This window comes from Tupaia chinensis, unplaced genomic scaffold, assembly GCF_000334495.1.
Source record: "Tupaia chinensis unplaced genomic scaffold, TupChi_1.0 Scaffold146187_1, whole genome shotgun sequence".
Taxonomy (NCBI): Eukaryota; Metazoa; Chordata; class Mammalia; order Scandentia; family Tupaiidae; genus Tupaia; species Tupaia belangeri.
Genome location: NW_006206042.1, coordinates 517,682 through 541,307, shown reverse-complemented (window position 1 = coordinate 541,307; position 23,626 = coordinate 517,682). Strand labels below are relative to the sequence as shown.

Genomic DNA, 23,626 nt, shown 5'->3' with positions numbered 1-23,626 from the left:
GGGATCTTGGGGACGCATGCACACACGCCCAGCGTGAGTTCAAGCCACCGGGTCCGGGACTTGAACCGTGGGGACTACATGAGAGTCCAGTGACATAGCCATTAAGCTAACTGCTCGTCCCTGTTTTTCTTCAGAACAGTATCTCACAGTAAAGAACGTCATAGACAATTCAGTACATACTTGTAGAATAACCATTAGAGTGAGTTTCTAATGTTCGCAGCGTAATGTATTGTTAAAAGCTGAAGGTAGTGAAAAAAAGTTCTCACTATACTAAAGGGCTTCAAAAAGTTCGTGGAAAAATGAAATTAAAGCACAAGTTTGTTGTGGTGCAAAATTTAAAAATCTTTATCTTTGGACCAGCAGTTAGCGTAATGGCTGGACTCCCATGTAGTCGACTGCGGTTCGCGTCCCGGACCCGGTGGATTAAAACTCACACTGGGCACATGTGCGTGCATGCTCAAGATCCCGAGAGGAGAATGGAGGAGAAGGGATTGCGGCATGGCCATCCCCCCTGGGGGGGTGATTTCTCGCTTTCTGTCTCTCTGTCTCTCTCTGTCTCTTTCTGTCTGGCGAGCGCACATGTCCTATAGCAAAAACCTCTTCAAAAAAAAAAAAAGAAAAAGAAATAAAAATCTTTATCTATAATGTTTTCATAATACAGATTTTTCTTGAACTTGTTGAGGACCTCCCTTTGTATAGCTGTAAAAATTTAGACAATATTAAAATTATTTTATTTGCATATATCAGAATAAAAAAGTGTCTTAGTCCACACCAGAAAAAAATGTTTAGTGTTTTAAGATATTAATAAATTGAATGAAAAATCAATTTTTATTATAATATAAACAGGTATAAAAGTTTTATTAAATACATTTCAAAAAGAAAATTATTTCTAAAAATAAACATGGTATATCTTTTCATCAAAGTAAAACAATTTTATTTATTACTATTTCCACATCAAACTATATATTATTGGCTATCTGAACCTTAGAAGTAACATAAATAGGATAATTATTCCTCGTATAGTAACAGAGTTTCATTAGTTTTTGAGTCATATCTGTCTCTAATACCAGGTTACTGAAAACCTTTTCTAAAAAATATATTTTAATTTAAACTTTATCTTATTATGTTAATTCTCTTATAATTAACTCTAAGCTTCTTCGAATTTACATTTAAAATTGTTAGCATGACACGACGGTAATAGGCCACTCAGGAGAAGCCTACATGGCAACCAAAGTTCGGATTTCCAGCCTGGGCAGCCTGAAACATGCTGGACATGTATGCATACGCATAGTGTAGAAAAATAAGTAAATAATTAAAAAAGAATGTTGGCACCTTTAAATGACTCTCATTCAGAGACTTAGTGTTTTATTTTATTTCTTCTATGAGTGAAAGAAACAAAACAGAGAGAGACAGAAACAGGGTCCTGGTGTCACAATCTACCCCCAGCCTCATCCAGGCCTGGCTCACGGGCAAGTGAGGTTGAGTATGTTCAGGGAGTGTTTGGATGCAAACCTGGACTTACAGAATGTCACCTTTTACTGCTGGGCCACTGTCTGACCTGAGACTCGAAGTCTTTAATTGGGAAATTAATCCTTTTATACTGCTGAACTGCTAAATTGACAGAAAATTCTGCTAAGTGGAAGATGTTCTGTGTCTTAGCACAGTTTTTGCTGTAGTGTTTTGTTATAACAAAATACCATAAACTGGGTGGCTTATCAACAACAAACACTTATTTCTCACATTTTTAGAAGCTGGGAAGTCCAAAACCAAGACACTGCCAGATTCAATGTCTGACAAGAGCTTGTTTCTTTAAAACCTTCTCGCTATGTTCTCATATGGTAGAAGAGTCAGTTCTCCAGGGTCTTCTTTAAAAGGGCACTAATCCCAATCAGGAGGACTCTCCCCTCATGACCTAATCACCTTCTAAAGCCACACCTCCTAATACCATAATTCCCCAGGTTAGGATTTTTTTCCCTTTTCTCTAAAGTATTATTTATTTAGTTTTATTTATTGTTATTATTTAATTTGCTGCAGAGAGAGACAGAGTGAGAGAGAGGGAAGTAAAAAAGCAAGCTGCCAGGTCCGGGACTTGAACCATGGTTGGCCATGTGGGAGTCCAGTACCCTAACTATCCTGCCACCTGCTGGCCTCCCCAGGTTAGGACTTCAACATACAAATTTTGAGGGAACACATTCAGACCAGACATTCTGAATTCTAAATTTTGATATAAGAACACAAAAATATTTTAGCCCAAATATTTTCAGATTGTATTACTATATTAATACCATCACTAAAAGAACCATTCATACATACATATTTTTCTTTGGGAGATGATCACTAGAGAGTGCTATTCTGCTTTCTTTTTATAACACAATATTTATTAAATAAGTTGTATCTGATTATGATTCCTTTGGTTATTCCGACAAATTTAAATATTTCAAAATTATAGACCCTATTAATTTCACTGAGGTCTGGTACAGAATAAAGATGTATTTAATTACATATAAGGATTTGATTCAGAGATTCTTTGTACAAGTCACGATATTACAAAGCATAGGTCTTCCGCTTGCAAATGGGATGTGAAAGTTGTGGCTGATCAATGTCCCGTATTTTAAAAGGCATCAGAGAGCTGTGAAACAACAGAACACCATGACGTAAAATTCCAGAAAGGCAAAACCTTTCTGAGGTGAGCTGACAATTACCAGCCATTTTCTCCTGTGGTGGGGTTGGGAGTTGGGAAAGATTGGATGACTCTAGACAGGAGCTGAATATTGAGCTTGGTCCAGACAGGGTAATGAGAGATTAAAACAAACTTTTATGGACTATGCAAGTCTATAGACAAAATTGGGGAAAACTGAGGTGATCTCCAACACATGGTTGATTTTCTCAACAGACTATTTGCTAGGTTCCAGGAGTGCATCAGAGACTGGGGATCTAGATAAACATCTTCTAAAAGCAGAGTGAAATATTTCACAGTCCTGCAGTGCTGTGCTGGAAACCCACCATGGTGCTTTTGCCCTCAGTAGTTTTGCTAGGTTTTGAAGCTGTGTGAGACAGGAAGCTGAAAAGCTGGGCAGAGAAACTCCAAAATGACTAGCTTCCCCATTGCCCTTTAACTATGAGGAGAGAGATGCCTGGCAGGATCTCAGTCAAGGGCTCAGGAAGCCAATGCTCAAGGAAGAGTGTAAAGCAGAGATAGATGGACTCATATTTAAGTTGAAATCCAATCCAACCAAGCTGAATTTCTGATTGCACTGAAATGATCAGCCTCTTATCATTACTTCCTAATAGAAAAAAAGGGAGAACCTTGTCTGTTGAAAGAGAACTTAATTTGAAGCCTCCCTGGTTCTCTTACATGCAGTGCACAGCATTAGATGAAACAGAACAAAAAAATAGACTGACAAAAATGTGATTAATAATCAAGAAAAAAAAGAAAACCAGATGAAGACCTATAGATATTAGATTGGGATACAAAGATTTTAAATAGCTATGATTAATACTTTGAAGAAAATTGGGCTGGCTCCACTGCCTAGTGTTTAAACACTGTTCAGAATAAACCAGGTATGACATGGCAGCCATGGGTTATATCCCTGACCCAATTAGCCTGAAATATGTTGAGCACATATGTGAATGCCCAGGATCCAGTGGGTTGGAGGACTGGAAGAAGAGTATTATGATGACCAGACCCTGTGGAGGGCGCTCACCTCTCTCTCATCTGCACACACATGCACTCTATAATGAATTTTTTAAAAAGTATTTTAAAGAAAATTAAAGGAAAAGATATACACAATATACGAACAGATAGAGGATTTCAATAAAGAATTTGAATCTATTAAAAAATGAATAGAACACACTAAGATTATTAGATGATGATGTAAAAGAGTATCCTTATAACCTTGACAGTAAGAAAACATTTAGCCACAATATAAAAAACAGAAATAGTAAAGTGAAAAATTGATGTTTACATCAAATTAGGTTTTCTTCTCAGTGAAAGACATGTGCACAGTTAAGGGAGGTTTATGTAACCAACTAAGATTTAGTATCCTAAACATAAAAGGAAAGCCTATATGTTATCAAGAACAAAACAAACTATCTAGTGAGAAAAGTTAATCAATAGTATGCACAAGCAATTCATAGAAATGGAAACTGGAATAACAAATAAGCATATGAAGACATTTAATATTCCTCATTAGGGATCAGAGAAATGAAAATTAAAACAACTGTTCTAGGTCACCCAATTAAATGGCAAAAAAAAAAAATCAGGTAATTTCAAGTGCTGGTAAGAAAAGAGGAAAGAGGAACTCTAATGTACCAGAGATCTTCCAACAGTTCACGAAAATTCATTTTATGAGAACTATGTATAAATTTCAATCTTTTGGACACCAAAATACGTTTGTACTTTAATTCCATTTTTTCCACAAACTTTTTGAAGTCTCCTCATACATCCAATGAGAGTATAAAGTTTGGAGAACAATGGTGTACATTAGGAGAATTGAGTCTTTGCATAATGTATGATTCAGAGATCATGGACAGTTATGATAATTTACATGGGTACAAGAAGAGATATAAAAAGACAAGTAGCATTGTCTTGGATAACAGAGTTAGAGAAACTTGAATATCTATCAATAATGAAATGGATAAATAAGATGTGGCCTCTCTGCAGGATGTGAGACTATGCAATATTCAAAAAGATCAAGCTAAAGCTACATACATCAACATGGAAGATCTAAAAAGCACAATATTCAGCAAAAACAAAACTGAGAAACAGAATGAAATGTCTATGTAGATAATGTGAAAATTATTCTAGATATATACTCATGAACACACACAAAGAAATGAATGTATAGGCAGTGAATTAAAAGTGCACCCTTTAGGCAGGTGTCAGAGTGGCTAAGGCACTAGACTCGCACATGACTGACTGCAATTTGAGTCCTAGACATGATGGCTTTAAAATCATGCCAGGTGTGTGCATGCATGCCCCAAATCTCGGGAGAATGGAGGAGAAATGATGATGGGGTGGACATTCCCCCAAAAAGTGATTTCTCACATTCCCTCTCTTTGTCTCTCTTTGTCTCTCTCCAGCAAGCACATGTGCCCTATGGAGAAAAAACCTTAAAAGGGGGGAAGCATATATTAGATACTAAGGAATGGGGGTGCCAACAGATGGCATAGCAGTTATGTCACTGGACTCCCACATGGTTGATGCTGATTCAAGTCCCAGACCTGGAGGCTTGAAAATCATACCAGGAACATGTGTGTGTGTACCCAAGAGCTTGGGAGGAGAATGAAGAAAGGATTGCAGTGTGGCCATCCTCCCTCTCTTTGTCTCTCTCTCTCTCTCTGGTGAGCACATACGTCCAAAGGCAAAAGACTTTAAAAATAAATTTAAAAAATAAAAAGGAGTGGGTATCTATTCAGGAAGGTAAAGGTGGGAGAAGAAAAAGGATAAAGTATTGTCCCGACCCAGGGGGACAGCCGAACAAGTTTCCTGAGTGAAGGAGTGAGAGTCAGGACAAGCGGCGTAGTGTTACAGCACGAAGACGACACCGTGTCTTCAGTGTCGTCTGTTTATTGTGGGCAGCAAGGTACAGCACGGAGACGCAGTGTTACAACTCTTCAGGGTTGCGTCATCTATTGTGAGCAGCATGGAGACGATGCAGTGTCACAACTCTCCAGGGTCGTCCGGAGACAATGTAGTGTTACAACTCTTCAGGGTCTTCAGGGTCGTCTGGAGACTGTGTGGTGTTTCAGCTCTTCAGGCTCTCCAGGGTCGTTGTCTTCTTCCTGGTCGTCTGTGTCGTCTTCCTGGTCGTCTGGGTACTATGGGCCAGGCATCGTGGTTATATACATGCTGGTGGGCCATGATTGGTTGTAAACAGTGGGCCGTGATTGGTTGTAAATGGTGGGTTATGATTGGTTGCTTTTGGACCAATCATGAGGTGCCGGATATGCAAATCTGAGGGATTCTAGTGGCCAATCAGAGCAAAGTTTCGAAGGTCAGGTTTTTAGAAGGGAACCAATCATGGCCCACCCTGCAAGCTGTTTGTGGTGGTGTGCACTTGCAGTCCCAAGTGCTGGGAAGCCAACATAGGAGGAATGTGAGATTGTGGCCAGTGTGGATGACATAGCAAGACTGGGCGAAAGACCAGTGTATGGTGGCATATGTCTGTGGTCGCAGCTACTCAGAAGACTGAGGCAGAGGACTGCAAGATAGTGAGACCCTGTCTGAAAATACACCACACACAGGCATAAAATAAAAATGATATATAAAGTGTGCTCAATGGACTAATGAGGACTATGTATCATAAATGTAGGAATGTGAGGAACTGCATCAGTCCATATCTGAGGAATGGATGTCGAACTTAAAACCCAGAGACTGTGTACTGCTCACGTCACGGACGATGACAGTTCCCCTCTTCTCTGCATTGGCGTGTTTTACATCTGAAGCATAGACTTTGGTCTTGAGCAGTACATTTAAGAGGCACTGATGAGCTGGATTGTGCCCAGAACAGGGGAAGGGACATGTGAGGGACCTGTTTCATGTAATGGACAGTTGATGAAAAGAAGACTGAGGCGCATTAGAGTTTTAAGGGGGAAAAAATGTTAGGTATCAGTTTGTTCACTCTCTCATGATTGCCTTTTAACTAGTAAAGACATGAAATCTAGGGTGGTCAAGTGACTTTCTATGGTCACATAGAAATGACTATTATTTTCAGATATTTGAAAAATTGTTATGTGTAAGAAGAATTAGGATATTTAGAGAGAATCACTAGTATGAAAATAAGCAAGTTCCAAGAAGAAAAAGAATTGTTTAGAAACAGAGTTTCACATCGTTGTGACTCTTATGCCTCAGTCAACAGATGGACAAGGGTCAAGGGTCAAGCCACCACCCCTGGTTTATGCACTCCTCCTCCCCCTAGGTGGAGTGAATGAGGAGTAGTCAAGGGAGATGCCAGGAATGTCACTCTAGCTGAAGCGCTTCCGTTTGAAAAGGATGTCTACCTTGGGGGAGGTAGGTTAGATTAAGAGGACTCTGAGTTTCCTACCATTATTCGTCTGAGGCTACATTTTTCAGAATATATTTTCAGGTTAGCTTGCCTCTGTTTTCCTTCATTTCCCCATCTCCCCTTTACCACTTGATTCATACCTTCTTGATTACTCATTTCCCTAGCTGACTTAACTGCTGTTTAGGCTAGGCTAAGAAGACCTCTTTCTAAGACCAAGTTATTCATGATTCCTCCTTTCCCAAGGTTGGTATACAGAGTTTCTGTGACACAAACCCACTCTAGGGATCCCAGGAAGCTCTCAGGCAACATCAAACACAATTTGCAGACAGGCCTTCAACAGGTATTATGTAGAGATGGAGAAAGCACCAACAGAAACTCTAGACCTTAAAGGATCCATCAGACCCTTTCTTGTCCTTATTGCAAAACAGACGCAGGGTCCTCCTAACCCCTATTCACATACAAACATCTGGCAGAAAATAGTAAAGACAGAGAAGCAAGAAAAATAGAATCATTAACAGAAGGTTGGGAGTAGGAGTGAAAGAGAAGAATCAATGTCTTTACATATTTAAAGAACTTTTCGATAGATGAAGGATTAGATTTTATTTTATTCCGCTCTAAAGACTGGGACTAGTGCATGGAGGGGAGCATGGAGGGAGCCATGACGGAATGATGGGCATTTGTTCCACTTAAAGAACTTTCAGACTAGGAGTATGGGCTACCCTCCTGTGAGACTGCGCATCCCTGCACTACCGAAGGTGGGGAGCATAGCTTACGATGTCTGGGATGTAGTAGAGACAATTTAGGAATGTGGCCAAGGAATGAGCTGTATCAATTGCCTAATCTGTCTCCCAACCCTGACTATCCACAGCCATGTGGACAGAAATGTCTGGTTTATGATCTCAAAGGATCTTTTGTGGCAAGGAATCACCCTTCACTTCACCCAGCAATCTGTTTAACTTAACATCTCTCATTTCACTCATATTCCCAATCATCTCACACCATCCTTACCGCTTCATAATCTGTTACCAAAGACCGCGGCCTGTTCTAACCTCTCTTTCTCCTTCAACAGATTCTGATGTAGGTGACTATTTTGTCCTCCTCAGAATCTCCTCTTACCTTCGGTGACACCGTGGAATCTTGTCTGCATGCTTTTCTGTATTTTAAATTCTGCCTTTTAAGTGTGGGTATGAAATTGCCAATGACCTAGTTCTTTTTCTTCTTTCTCTCCTTAGTCTCAGCTTCAAAGTGTGGCTACAATGAAGGTAATTCACATCTTAGCTATATGTTTTTTTTTTTTTACATTTATTTATACTTTCTTCCATGAGAAAAAAAAGAGTCAGAGAGAGAGAAATAAAAAAGAGAGAGAGAGAAAGATTGGCATCCTCAACAGGGTCTTCGTGCTGTGATTCATCCCCAGACTTGGCCAACACTCAGTGCATTCAGGGAAGTCCTAGGACATGAACTCAGGCCCTTTCCCTTCTGGGTTGAGTTGTGTTGCCACTGCACCACCGCCTGGCCTCCTTTTGGTTCTATATGTAAAATTGAAGCTATAGTGTCTCATCTTCGTCTATTCTAGAAATGTTCTACTTTATTATAGCTGTCACTTCAAACTTTTTTTTTTTTTTTTTTTTACCTAAAATAAACTCACCGTCCTCACTTCTGAAGTCTGAGTTGGGTGCACAATTTATGTGCTTAATGAAGACCCCCTTACTTCCTCTGTCATTAGGGCAACTGTACTCTGATTTACCTGGACAGTGTGCTAGCTTAACTACTAATAGCAGCTCCTTTCATTTCCCAGTGAGTCCCAGTAGATCATGTAGTGGCCTCCTTATCACAATATTTTAATTGCCTATGTTCTTTGTATCTCCGACCTGTGACAAGCTCTAACATTTAGTAGAAATTGAGTAACTGTTGAATGAAAGAAGTATTGAGTAGAACTAGTAGTCTTCTGTGAAGTAAACTTTCTGCAGTTGACTCAATTAGCCTGTCATTTATCCTTGCTGGGGCTCCTTATCTCTAAGGCAACTCTCCCTCCAGCCTGTAAGTTGTGAGTTAACAAAGATCTAGCCAGTTTCAGCGATCCTGTGACCCAGTCCATAACCTTTAGATGCAGGAGACTTGGTGATGGAGACCCTGGGGTAGGGTGGACTGTATTGCTACAGCACCCTCTAGTGGCTATCACATGGAACTCATCACAAAGTCCTTTCTGTCTATTACAGCCTCTAGGTTGATGGGTCCATGGATCTCAACCCAGATTTCATTTGAGTTTGAGGTAAGACATACCCATTAGTATTTCTTAAAAAAAAAAAAAATGAAAACAAAACAAAACTATCCAAATAAGGAACAGCAGATGGCGTAAAAGTTACGTTGCTGGACTCCTATGTAGTCAACTGCAGTTTGAGTCTTGGACCTGACAGCTTAAAACTCATACTGGGTCCATGTTCATGCATGCCCAAAATCCTGAGAGGAGAATGCTGGAAAAGGGACTAGTGATGGCCATCTCTCCAGGAGATGACTTCTCACTTTCTGTCTCTCTGGTGAGTGCACGTACCCTATAGCAAAAATATCTCTTTAAAAAAAGTTATCCAGATGATTCTAATTCTTAATTAACTTTGTGAAGGTTGACAGGTGTAGGCTGTGCTAAACTGACCAGGTGGCCACTTTCAAAATACGGTTTTTGATAGATCTGCTTCTTGGTGTATAGAAGAATTTACTCAGTACTGACAAGGAAGAAGCATTTCTCCAAATCAGTAGTTCTCAACTGGTGAAGATATTCCCCACCAGGGAACAGCGGCAATGTCTATAGACACTTCGAACTGCCATGAAAGACAGAGGTTGCGTTACAGCCTGCAGTGGACCAAGATCAGGATGCTGCTGAATGTTCTACAGTACGCGGGACAATCCCACCCACAAAAAAACTATCCCATCCCAAATGTCAATAGTGCCACATTTGAGGCACCCTTCTCTAGATGTCCTCTACAAGGAGAATTTGGGGAAGTTCAGGGTAGTCCCCGGGATTACTCTAGCAGTGACAAAGGCTAAGCAATTCTTTAAATGCAATTCTCTTCTGGTGTGGAGGGTGGTTTCCGACCTTTGATAGAAGGGAACATGAACCCTTCTCTACCCCCAGGAAAGGGCAAACCTTACAGCCTATCCAATCCAGTCAGTCAGGACTTCATAAATACTCTGTAGCAACATCACTCCATGAGTGTGTCTTGCCACAGTGCTGTGCGAGGCAACCTCTAGGAAACACAGACCAAATGGCACTTTTCTTAATGATTCGCTGTTTTACTTATTCCGGAGAAGTAGAAACATCAGGAGGAACATGCACTTGCAGCCATCATGTGCACCCTTTAAGAAGCACATCCTGGTAAGTGTCCTACACATGTGTGGGCCACACCCAGTTTTATTTCAGAATATTAGTCCCTTACAACCGAGAATGGGTCTGTTCCTCCTGAATTCTCCAGAGTTCAGATATGTGTGCTCAAAAGAAAATAACACTCAAGGAGAAACATGGGGAAACCAGACTCTAAAGTCTCAGTTTTATTTTTTAATTTTTTTCCATGAGTGAGACAGAGACACAGAGACAGCACCCACAGCAGGGTCTGGAAGCTGTGATCCACCTTCAGCTTCTACCACTCCCACGTTATTGGCACACATGCCCAGCATTTTCGGGGAGGTCTCCGGATACGAAGCCAGAACCTTCTCACGTGAGTCAGCCTCTCAGTGTCGTATTTTACTGCCGTGCCACTGTCCAGCCCCACCAGTTTTATTTTTTTAAGCCTGAAGAAAAGGTGAGCGCCTGCCCACACACCACGCCATTTGGGGGAAACCAGAGAATGGCTGAAGAGTCGCTGGAAGGCATTCTCTTCTTTCCAGCTTGTAACCCAGGTCGGGCATCGGGGTGGGGAATGACATCGAGTGTCATTTGATGGGCAACTCCAAAGATTCCTTCTAAGATGCAGCTCATACCCCAGCGTAGTCCTGAGCCTCAGGACACTTTGAGGGCATGGCCTCTTCTTTCCCCTTTGTGTCTACCCTTCCATTGGGTAGAATTCAGCTACAGGAAAAGCCCAAGTGTTGGCCCTGAGCTTGCAGAGCAATTTGATTGTAGTAAAGGCATTATGAGTGTTCATAATCCCAGGGTTTACCAATCCCTGGTAGTAGCTGCATCGTTCTGAGAATAGACAGCTAGTGAGCCTAAGGTTAGCCAAGGGTGGTGGACATTCACCATCACAGCCTGTCCAGTACCCGAACCCGACGTCCACTATTTAAGGGATTTCCTAACACATCAGAGGCAGAGCCCACCAGCAGTATGAAAGTAAAACGTGCCGAATACTCAGTTCTCAGTCTTCGTTGGAATTAGGATGTGGACATGTGACTCAAGGCTAGCCCCCTCAAACTCAAAGTTTAATTTAAAAGCGAGAGATAAAAATACGAAGAAGGAACCCTGGAGAATTCATCTGGGTGGCAGACAGTACAGCAGTCACAGTAATATTGAGTATCCATGTCCACAGAGTGGACAGAGTGAGTGAGGCAGGGTGGAGACTGTGTCTAAGGCTGGGGACAGTGGCCAAGCAGCTGTGGTGCCCAGGGTCAGCCCCTCTGGATTGGCTTTATGAGTTGGATCGTGGGCTTAGCTACACCTAGTCTTCCTTTCTCCAGCTCACTTTCAAAGTATGATTTTGCAGAACCTCCCAGGAGTTATTTGAACCAAACAATGTCTTTTTGATAGATTTTTTTCTACATTAAAAAAAGTCCAAAGTCAGTTTCTGTTGATTGCAACAAAGTATGCTATTACAAACATTGGTAGCAGAAAATGGGACACCCTAAACAACAGAACATAAAATATGAATTGAATGAAGAGAGGAGGTAAAATACAAAGCAATAACGGCCCAACTTTTGAGCTGGGAAATTAGTGATTGTTGAGATGCAATGGAATCATCACTGGCAATTTCTTTCCTTTTCTCCCCCCACCTTTTTTGTACACTAGAGGGTATATGCACTCATCTGAGAGGGAAGCACCCTTCCCCCATGGGGTGTGGTCATGCTGCAATCCCTTTTCCTCGATTCCTCCTTCTCTTTAGGATTTAGGGCAGGCACTCCTACAAGTTTTGTTTGCTTTTCAACCACTGGGGCCAGGATTTAAACCTCAGTCATGTGGAATCTGGCTCCTATAACCATGGGTTACATGAGCTTAGGTCTGGCCTCAAGCTCCCATAACTGGTTATTTCTTAAAATGTTCCAAGAACCTGTAAAAATTAAAAAAAAAATTTTTTTAATGAATCTTAAATTAAAGATGGTCTGTCAGAAGGAGAGACTAGGGAGAAAATAGAACCTTATCGTAGGGCTCTGTCTGTAGCTTGCAGTCTCAGTTACTGAGCCTTCAATCAGTTGAAGTTGTTGGGCTAAAATAAATTAATTTTCAACTTAACGACAAGTTTAGTGTGAGCAGAGGTATTCTGGGAGTAGGAGGTGCCTGTTAGAGACCCTGACTGCAATACCACATGAGTCCTTGAATGGAAAACAGGTTTGGAACAAGGCTGGAGACGTCTTAGCTGAGGCTCTAGGCTTGTTACTCAAGGTGGGGGGAGGGAATACAGAGAACTAGGATTTAAAAGTCATTTGTGGAAGTGAAAAAGCACCCTGGGACAGATTCTTCTGACTATTCCAAGTCCCTTTGTAAAAGCTTCACCAAACACTTGCCACTGTCTTTAAAACTGAGTGCCCTTTGCACAGAACTGTACTTGTAAAGGTTGTAGATGATTTCCATTCTGCTGTTCCAAGGTCTGAGACCTCTAAGACATTCTTTCAGTTTATTGACTTAATAGCTTCTAGGTTTTGCAAATAAAATACTGATTGTCTTAGCTTTCCTTGCAGAATAATTTCAGAGTGTTTTACATGGAACAGGGAATTCACCCTCCAGTCTTCATTCATCCTTCATCCGAAGAGCAAAACTGAGGCAGGTGTGCAGGCGATCAGAGTCAGCTCCCAGAACAAAGTACAGACCGCCGAAATGTAAACTTCTCCAGACTTTGTGGCTGGCAGTCAGTGGTTTGAGATAGGTCCTAGATGTCCTGGCTTTCCGTCTTTGATTTTTATCATCCGTCACAGCAAAGAGCAAGACGCCTGGATTTCTAGACTCGCACTATCCGTTCCGTCTGCTACACACAAAGTAGCTATCTCTCTGGTCTGTGCCTGCGCCCACAGCAGAGCAGGCTAAAGGCTTGGGAGGCCTCACTTCCGTGTCCGTGGCACAGGTGGATGTGGAAGAAACGTCCCCAGGAAGTCGATCTGGGAAGGGTGCAGCTGTGTGGAGTGTCTGTCATAAGGAACTTGGGTCTCAGGGCCTAGTTCCATGTTTATTTTGTTTCTTCCAATTTTTTCTTCAGAAAGTCCCTGTCTTGGTCTGCGGTGTCAGCTTTCTGGAAGTGTCACGCTGGCATAGACTGTGATGGAACTTGGTTCCTGGGGCAAGGCAGAAAAATGTTGTGAGTAGAGGATCCAGGCACTAGCTTCTCAGGTTACTGCTTTTAGGAAAAGAAAAGGATCTCAGAGACCATGTAGCCTAATGACATGCTGCTATAAACAGGGCATGGCTGGAGGCAGCATTTAGACCCCCAGCCCAACCTGCAGAAAGGACCACAGCTCCCTTCTAAGGATAAGCTTGTCATCAGGGAGACAGAAAGATGCTCAGTGCCCTGCCTCCCTCCTTGCCCTCATCTCTCCTCTTAGAAGGAAAACCATTTGTTTACTTTTAGACATGGGGTACAATTTGGGGAAGCCAAGAGAATTCTAAACTAATGATCTTTGAAAAGATCTAGCAAAACCTAAAGAGAGAGGGTGATACCAACAGGAGAGGGAGGAGAGGACAAGAGGATGGTGGGTGGGCAGACCTTTCATAGACAGGGGTGAGTCCAAGAAAGAAAGAGAAGGGAATGGGAAATTTAGGGTTTTTTTTTTAATTAAAAAAATTTTTTAATAAAATGTGAAATATTAGGAGACTTCAAAAATTTCAAGGGAAATGGAATTAAAGAACAAATTTTGGGGCCAGCAGATGGTGTAGCAGTTACGTCACTGGACTCCCACAGGGAAGAGCACAGTTGAAGTCCTGGACCCCATGGCTTGAAAATCATATCAGGTGCACGTGCGTGTGTGCCCAAGATCCTGGGAGGAGAATGGAGGACAAGGAATTGCAGCATGGCCATCTTCCCTGAGGAGTGATTTCTCACTTTTCCTTTTATTAAAAAGAAAGAAAGAAAGAAAGAAAGAAAGAAAGAAAGAAAGAAAGAAAGAAAGAAAGAAAGAAAAAAAGAAAGAAAAGAAAAAGAGCAAGTTTAGGTATGTGTGCTCACCAGAGAGAGACAGAGAGAGGAGAAAGCATTCCTATGGGAAGTCGTCATGCTGCAATCTCTTCTCCACCCGCGCCCTGGGATTTTGGACATGCATGCATACACACCCAGCATCTTTCTCAAGCTGTTGAGTCCAAGACTTGAACAGAGTGGTTGGTCACGTGGGATCCAGCTGTCTTAACCACCAAGCCACAGAGACAGCCCATAGTTTATTCATAATATTTTCCACGAACTTTTTGAGGACCTCTTATATGACAGGTCCTCTCCTTTACCAATTAAACTTAATTTAAACTCTGTGATTCTTTTCTTTAAATCAGATTTACATTTTATTTTCCTCAGATATGACAATATACTTAGAACAGAACTCAAATGAAGACCTATTTCATCTTGAAAGAGAGCACCCGCCCTGGGTGTGTGTGCAATAGGACCTCAGGAGAAGAGGAGATACAGGCAACTGTGTGACCTTGATTCTTCTGGAAATCTGGGCTCTCGCCTAAGCGTTTGATTCAGTGGAGCACAACAGGAGCCACGAGTTTAGCCAGAACTTATTTCCATTCCTTTTGTAAACGGAAAGAGTCCTGTCGTGATGATCTTGCAAGGGAGTAAAACAGGTGACTCACTGAGCTGCACACCACACTCTGCTAGGCTTCACACCTGTACTGAGCTTCCACCTGAAATGCCCTGATTGAATGGGGCTGAGTGAAAGTTAGGCATGGGTGCTTACAGTGCCCCCTGGTGACTGTTCTGCAGCAAGAGTTGAGAACTGGACCCCAGCTGCGATGGCAAGATCTATGTGTGCGTCAGGATCACCTGGTGTGTCCTGTGTTCTAATGCATAGTTCCCTGGGTGCTCCTACAGATGTTCTAATTTAATAGACTCTTGGGTGGAAAGTCCCAGGACTCTCTTTCTCTCTTTTTCTTTTTAAATGTATTTATTTATTTTACGAGAGTGAGGGACAGAGGTAGAGAGAAGCACGAGCCCTGAAAGGTCTTCCCAGGCTGCCTAAGCCTGGGAATAGATCTCAGTGTGGGAACCCTTTTGGGTGTGCCTGACTCTGTATCTGTCTCTCTTGTGGAAGAAATAAATTAATTAATTAAAAAAAAACTCCTCCCCCCTTCCTGTTCGTCCATTTCCTCATTACAGAGAGATGCTCACCTGGACAGGCTCTGGGACAGGTTCTGGGACAGGCTCTGGGTCAGGCTCTGGGTCAGGCTCTGTGGCAGCAACGTAAATGGTGGTGCAGTGGTCATGCACTGGCAGGGGGTCAGGTTTCTTCTGAAGAGCCTACGAGAGAGGCAAAGAAAAGCAGATTAGCAGAGCAGAGGGTGAGATCCTGTCCAGCTCTCTTCAGGGAGAAGCACAAATTCTAGAAGCCTTGAGTTTGAAAACCTCTTGGAGTCTTTGCGTCCAACCTCCATAACCAGGTGGGAATTCTTCTCCAATCTCCCTGGAACTCGATTCTACCTGAACTCCCTGGTGACATCTTGGATCTGCAAACTCCTAAGGCAACCACATTCACTGCTCGCATTTCTCAGGTGTTCCACAGGTCTTCCTCACAGTGAATCGAAATTGGTGTTGTTTTTACAGGCGGACAGAAACTTAATAGACAATTGTTTGTCTCATTCATCACCTGCTCCATGTAGAGTTTGTTCCAGCCCACACTGCTGTTCCTGATATCCTTCACCCTAACACGCATCTTCTCATTCCCTAACAACCTCTCTACATGTTCAATACTGCTGTCGCTCAGTTTACAGATAAAGAAGCTAAAACTCAACAAGGTTACATTCAGTAGTCCCTTGGGATGCACAGAGCATGGTTCCCCAGCAGATATCAAAATCCATAGATACTTAAGTCCCTTACATAATGGCATAGTACTGGCATATAACCTACATATATTTTCCATATGCATAGCTTCACCAGTGCATTCTGCCAAATATTTAAAGGGAGAAGTAAGATCAATTCTACCCACACATTTCTGATGAGAAACAAAAGAAATACAGGTTGGAGTTGGTTGGTTGAACCATGACCCTCACCCCTCAAAGATAGATACTTCCAGAACCTCAGAATGACTGTATTCGGAATAAAGGTCTTCTCAGATGTAATTAAGGGAAAGAATTCAATAAGAGGTCACTGTGGATTATGGTGGTTCCTACATCCAGTGCTGAGTGATCTTGTGAAAAATAGGAAAGAAAATAGAGGCACACAGAGGGGAAAGCCATGCGAAGACGGAGGCAGAGATGCAGTTATGAGGCTACACGCCCACCCTCACCAAAGGTTGCCTGGAGCCATCAGGTGCTGAACGAGGCACAAAGCATCCTCCCCAGAGCCTTCAGTGGAAGCATGGCCCCACCAGCATGACATTTGGTTTTGTACTTTTGGTCTCCAGAACCATTAGAATGAATTTCTGTTGTTTTAAACCAAGTTTGTAGTAATTCTTTATGAAATTTCTTGGAAATGAACATAAGCCCCAACCCATTAGGTGAGGTCGGCATCATCTTGGTATGAAAACCTTGCAGAGGTGTTATAAGAAGGGAGGATTACAGGCCAACTTCACTCAGAAACATAAGTACAAAAAAGGAAAAAAAAGCTTAATAAAATATTAGTAAAAAAAAAATCCAGCATTTAAAAGGGACAAGACTAAATCGCTTCTATTCTTGGAATGCAAAGTTCGTTTAACTTTTGCCAATCAGTGTAGTTCACTGTAGCAGCTGATAAAAGGGAACAAAACAAAAACCAAAAACATGGGACCAGCAGTTGGCATAACGGCTATGTCTCTGAACTCCCATGTAATTGACCGCGGTTTGAGCCCTGGACCTGGTGGCTTAAATTCACGCCAGGTGCAAGTGCGTGCGTGCCCAAGATCCCTAGAGGAGAATGGAGGAGAAGGAATTGCAGCGTGGCCATCCCCCGGGGGGTGATTTTTCACTTTCTGTCTCTCTCTGTCTTTTTGGTGAGCGCACGTGCCCTATCACAAACAAACAAACAAAACCCCCCCCAAACAAAGACCAGTTGATTATCTCAACAAGTGCACAAAGAGTGTTGATATAATTCAACATTAATCATGATAAAATTCAACATCAACTTAGGATAAACTGTCTTGGCAAATCAGGAATAGAGGATGATATTCTTTTTTTTTTCTTTAAATTAATTTTTTTACATTAATTCACTATACATCATTACAGCATACAAAATGAATTTTTCCATCCAAAATACACTGTATATTGGCTCAATCAAGCACATCGACATACATGTTATCAACGAATAATTTTCCACTTGTTATGTCTTGTATATTTTGCTTTTTTTTTTTTTTGCCATCCTTGATTCCCTATCCCTCACCCTCTGCCCTGTCCAATACTCCTCCCACATTGTCTCTGGTATCCATGGTTGCTTTCTATGCCTTTCCCCTCCATTTAATTGATTTGCTAATCAACTAAATTTGTCTAAATATTTGTAAGAGCAAGTGCAGCTGATATATACATATACATGAACCCAAGTCTGACGTTAGGCATAAACCTCAGTGAGTAGAATGAACATACTATAAAGTAGTACCTAGCTGGGGCTATATAGCTTACTGTGGTCATAAAATATGCATTTTTAAAAAATTTTTGATAACAGTTTTAGTGTTTCTTTTTTCTCCTGAAATTTTTTTTATTAATTTACATTCATTCCCTAAGCATCATCACAACATACTAAATGTGGTTTCCCATCTAGGATAAACTGCATAATGGCTTAATCATGCATGTTAGGATGATATTTTTAATGTGATGAAAAAGATACTACAAAAATCTTTATCAAAAACCATACTTAATGGTAAGACATTGAAAACATTTCTGTTTGGTATAGAAATATTACAGGGGTGCCACTACTACCATTTTTATTCACTATTATATAAGAGTTCTCATCCAATAAAATGGGGCAAGGAAAAGCAAGAGAAGTTATGCAAATTGTAAATGAAGAAATAAAACTAATTTTTTTTACCAGCAATACAATTGTGAGCAGAGAAATCTGAATTATCTATAGATAAATGACTAGAACTAATAAATGAGTTTAGCAATATTGCAGGTATAAGGTAAATATCTAAAATTAATTGTTTTTCTATATGTCAGTAATTAATAGCTAAAAATCATTTATTTATTCTTTTTAAGAGAGAGATTCTCACTATAGGGTATGTGTGCTGCCCAGAGAGACACACAGAAAGCAAGAAATCACCCCCTCCAGGGGTGATTGGCTACGCCTTGATCCATTCTCTTCCATTCTCCTCCTGGATTTTGGGCATGCGTGTACACGTACTCAGCATGAGTTTCAAGCCTCTGGGTCTGGGACTCGAACCACAGAAGGCCATATGGGAGTTCATCATCTTAACCATCATGCTACCTGCTGGCCCCTGAAAACTAAATTTTTAAAAAAGTTAACAATGGAATCAGTCAATGGCATGGTGGTTAAGGCAGCTGGATCCCACATGGTTGACAGCACAATTTGAGTCCTGGACCTGGCAGTTTGTAAAACACCAGGTGCATGTGCATGCATGCCCAAAATCCTGAAAGAAGATATAGAAGAGAATAGATTGTAACTTGACCATCCTTTCTAAGGGGTGCTTTCTCACTTTTTCTCCCCCTCTCTGTCTCCCTCCAGCAATCGATCCCACATGCCCTTTAGCAAATTAAAAGATAACAATGATAGTATATCAAAGTATTAAATGCCAAGTAATAAATTATAAAAGATGTACAAGTTCTCTTATGCAAAAAAAAAAAAAAGCCTTCCAGAACATTATTTAGAGAAATTAAAGAAAATCTGAATTAGGAAAGAATATATGTATATATGTATATATACACACACATACATATATATATATACTGAATTGAAAGACTCAATGCTGTAAAGATATGTGTTCTTGTCAAATTGATCAGTGCAGTCTTAATTAAAATTCCAGCACAGGGACCAGAAGATGGCGTAATGGCTACGTTGCCGGACTCCATGTAGTTGACCGCAGTTCAAATCCTGGACCTGGTGGCTTAAACTCACACCAGGTGCGTGTGCATGCATGCCCAAGATCCCGAGAAGAGAATGGAGGAGAAGAGATTGCGGCATGGCCAACCCCCTAGGGGGTGATTTCTTGCTTTCGTCTCTCTGTCCCTATCTGTCATTCTGGTGAGCACATGTGCCCTATAGCAAAAAGCCTCTCAAAAAAAAAAAAAATCGGCACAATTTGGAGGGATTTGACAAACAGATTCTAAAATATAAACATGCAAAGGACCAAAATGGCCATAAATTCTTGAAAAAAAAAAAAGAGCCAAGGGAAGATTCCTTTTATCAGATATAAAAATGTATAATTAATCTGTAATCAAGACAGTGTGGCACTGGTGAAGGTACAAACAAATAGCTCACTGGAGCAGTGCAGAGGACACCAAATCAGGCCTTCACAGAGATGGACCCTTGATTTATGATAAGGATGACAGGAGTGTGGGCAAGGACAATCTTTTCAATAAATGCTCAATAGGATTCTCGTAAGAAAAAACTGAAACTTGATCCCTCTCACACCATACTGTAAAAGTCATTTTTAAGTATATAACATGTAAATGTGATAAACCACACAGCTTTTAGAAAATGATAAAAGAGTACTTTCATTCCTTAGGAATAAAAAAAGATTTCTCAGACAGGACTCAAAAAGCGTTAGTGATAAAGGAAGATTACCAAATTTCTGTATGTTAAAATTATAAACTTCTACTTATCAGTAGATATGTCTTTTTTAAAGAATTATTTTATTGAAATTGATTTATTTATTTATTGTAATTTGACCAGAGAGGGACAGAAAAAGAGGGAAAGTGAGAAAAAGCAAGCTGCCAGGTCTGGGATTCAAACAACAGTTGGCCATGTGGGAGTTCAGTGCTCTTAACTACCATGCCACCTGCCTGTCTCAATATTTCTGAGAAATACCTTCGCCCACAGTTGGGTGAAGGTATTTGCTACACATATAACCGCCAAAGAGTTCATATGCAAAATATATGAAAAGTTTACACTCGGCTGTAAAAAAGCCTGACGCTCAAAGGTAAATGAGCAAGACAGGATTTTAATATGGCCAATATTCATATGAAAAGCTATTCAACTTCCTTAATAACTAGAGAGATGTAAAATAAAACCATAATAAGACACATCCAACAGTATGGATAAAATAGAAAAGAGTGGGGATACTGAGTTACAGTAAGAATATGTGGCAATTGAAACTCATCTGGAACTGACAGAAAAGTCCATTTGTACACCCACTTTGAAAATGGTGAGGCTTTATCTCATCAATTTGAGGATACTCTGTGGTTCAGCATTCTGTTTTCAGGTATGTGTCCAACATACATGCATACATTGATCTACTGAAGCAGTGCATATCAATGTTCATAGATAAACTTGTCATACTGGCCTTAAACTGGAAATAACCCAAATGCCCATCAATAGTCAACTGGAAAAATAAGCTCTGATATATTTCTACCCTGATATTCTATAAAGCAATGAATATGAATGTATTCTAAGTTTCAAGACATGTATGAATCTCATAAAGGTAATATTGAATAAAAGAAACCAAATACAAGAGAGCAGCCACAGAGGTGCAGCCATAATGCCACACTCCATAATGCTGAAACCATGTGTGAGAGTCCTGGGTTTGTGTCCTGAGGTCTCCCTGTGCATTCTGACTAGCTGAGGCTGGGGGTGGCTCATGGTGTGAAGACCTATTGACGTTAACCTCTACTTAGAAAAAGAATAAGTAAACAAATTTAAAAAAAAGAAAGAAAGAGACTAGACCTCTTTTTCCAAAGAAGAAAAACAATAAAGGAGTCCATTCTATAATGTTCAAAAGAAAAAAAGAAGAAAGGAAGAAATACAAGCTACATTTCTGGGGTCGAGATCCTGGTTATCCTGAAGAGAGGGAGGTGGCACAGGAGATCTTTCAGAGGTTCTGGCAATGTTCTGTTCCTTGATCTGAGTGGCAGTCATATAGTATAAGAAAATTCGATACTAAAAGATGTAAATTCTCCTCAACTTTGTAGATTCAATGCAATTCTAACAAGATTTTTTTTTCTTTTGTGGTATTCAAGAAGTTGATTTTAAAATGAGAGTACAAAGAAACAAGAATAGCCAAAATCTCCTGAAGAGAAACAAGATGAGAAGCCTGTTGCCTGTTCTACCTGCCATAGAGATGTATATTTAAGGGTAATTCACTGAGCCAGCATACACGCCATCCTTAACAGAAAAAAAAGAGGGCTTCTGCAGTGTGGATCAGAGTAGGCTGGAAAGACACCATGGTACAGATGAACCTGGGTGCCCAAACATGCAAATGTGAGGTTGGGGGGAGGGTTTTTCTTTCTTTCTTTCTTTCTTTCTTTTTTTCTTTTTTTTGAGAGGTTTCTCTATAGGGTGCATGCGCTTGCCAGCCAGACAGGGACAGAGAGACAGAAAGTGAGAAATCACCCCCCAAGGGGGATGGCCACACCACAATCCCTTCTCCTCCATTCTCCTCTCAGGATCTTGGGCACGCGCGCTCGGCGTGAGTTTTAAGCCACCGGGTCTGGAACGCGAACCGTGGTCGACTACGTGGGAGTCCAGCAACATAGCCATTACCCTAAGTGCTGGTCCCAAGGGAGGGAGGGTTTTTCTTAGGACTCTGATATATTTAAATTAGGTTTGGTTCTCAAGGGAAAGGTGATTGTGTAATAACCCTCCTGGTCACTAGGGGCCAGTAGAAATAAGAACTTTGTTCATGAGCACATCCCCTGGTTCTCAGAATTGTATTTATTGTCATCTGATACAATGTTCCAGGGACTTATCAAAGCTGTCTTTATCTTCACATCCTTTACTCCAGAATTCACCTCCCCTAGCCAGCCCAAATGGCTGAATTCTGGCCTATACATCACTTAGAATCTCCTTCATGTCTGAAAGACAATGCTATCTCCATATTAAGCACAACCCTTTTGCTTCCCTGTCTCTTACTTTTAGCATTCCTGTGCTCGACTTTATCATGCCTCCAATGGTTTCATCACTCTTCTCCGTCTTGGTCCAATGGTCACTCACTCCGTCACAGTTTTGTTTTCTTCCACCTCTAGTCTGCATACTTGGTTCTATCTCTTCCACCACACTGTAGCCAGAATTCTCAAGATATTCCCTTCCTTGGGACCAGCAGTTAGCGTAATGGCTATGTTGCTGAACTCCCATGTAGTTGACAGCGGTTCAAGTCTCGGACCCGGTGGCTTAAACTCACACCGGGCACGTGTACGTGCATGACCAAGATCCCGAGAGGAGAATAGAGGAGCAGGGATTGCGGTGTGGCCATCCCCCCCCCCGGGGGGGGGGGATTTCTTGCTTTCTTTCTCTCTGTCTCTGTCTGTCTGGCAAGCGCATGTGCCCTATAGCAAAAACCTCTCAAAAAAAATAATAATACATTTTGCTCAATATTCGTGTTCTATTCTAAGCTCTCAACATGGAGACATTCCTCCTTTTCCCCATATTATCTTTAGGCACATGAAAACACTCTGTATTTGGACCCAACAATTCCCTTTTCACTCTTAATTGATGGAAATCTTAGTCTAGTTATCTTTTTTGAGACTTTACCATCCAGTTCTATCAATTTACTATGTATATGACACTGGAAACATGAATCACTCCTTTCTACTTGACATGTAATTATCTCCACAAAATTATCAACGGTGTTTCAGTTGCACAGTAGCTCCTCTCTAAGTGTGTTGGAGCTCTGGAATTAGGAGCAACAAGTGAAAAGCATAGCAAGTAGATCAAAGCCTTCTTTTCTTTCTTCTTTTTTTTTATATTTTTTTTCACTTTGTGACCTATTAAGGATCTTTTCTTTTCTTTTTTTAAGAATTATTTTTGGGGCCAGCAGATAGTGTAGTGGTTAAGGCACTGGACTCCCACATGGTTGACCACAGTTCAAGTCCCAGATTCAGAAGCTCAAAACTCACTGTGTGTGTGTGTGTGTGTGTGTGTGTGTGTGTGTGTGTGAGTGTGCTCAAATCCCAACAACAGGGAAAGAAGGCAGCGAAGGGATTGCAGTACCACCAGGTCCCCTTGGGTGGGGTTGGCGCTTCTGCCTCTCTCTGGTGAGGACTCACGGTGAGGGTGCAGGATACAAGGTTAATATACCTCAGTCAGTTGATCTCTTATATACCTGCAATTAACAATTGAAACTTGAAATAAAGAGCAAAAAATACCATTTGTAATAAGGCCAAAACCATGAAATAGGTATAAATTTCATAAAATATGTGCAGGACT

General features: G+C 41.1%; 1 protein-coding gene across 2 annotated transcripts in view; it reads right to left on the bottom strand.

Moving 5' to 3' along the window:
- Positions 1–9,555: 9,555 nt before the first annotated feature.
- Positions 9,556–23,626, bottom strand: part of SLAMF1 (signaling lymphocytic activation molecule family member 1) — a 42,855-nt gene continuing 28,784 nt past the window's right edge. Inside the window, exons 5-6 of one of the 2 annotated variants that reach the window (XM_027768427.1) lie at positions 15,515–15,643; positions 9,556–13,475 (exon numbers count right to left, since the gene is read on the bottom strand). In XM_027768427.1, the coding sequence (XP_027624228.1) occupies positions 13,425–13,475; positions 15,515–15,643 (180 nt within the window). In that variant the 3' untranslated portion in view covers positions 9,556–13,424. The remainder of the gene's footprint in view (positions 13,476–15,514; positions 15,644–23,626) is intronic. The other variant, XM_006168820.3, reaches the window with a different exon arrangement.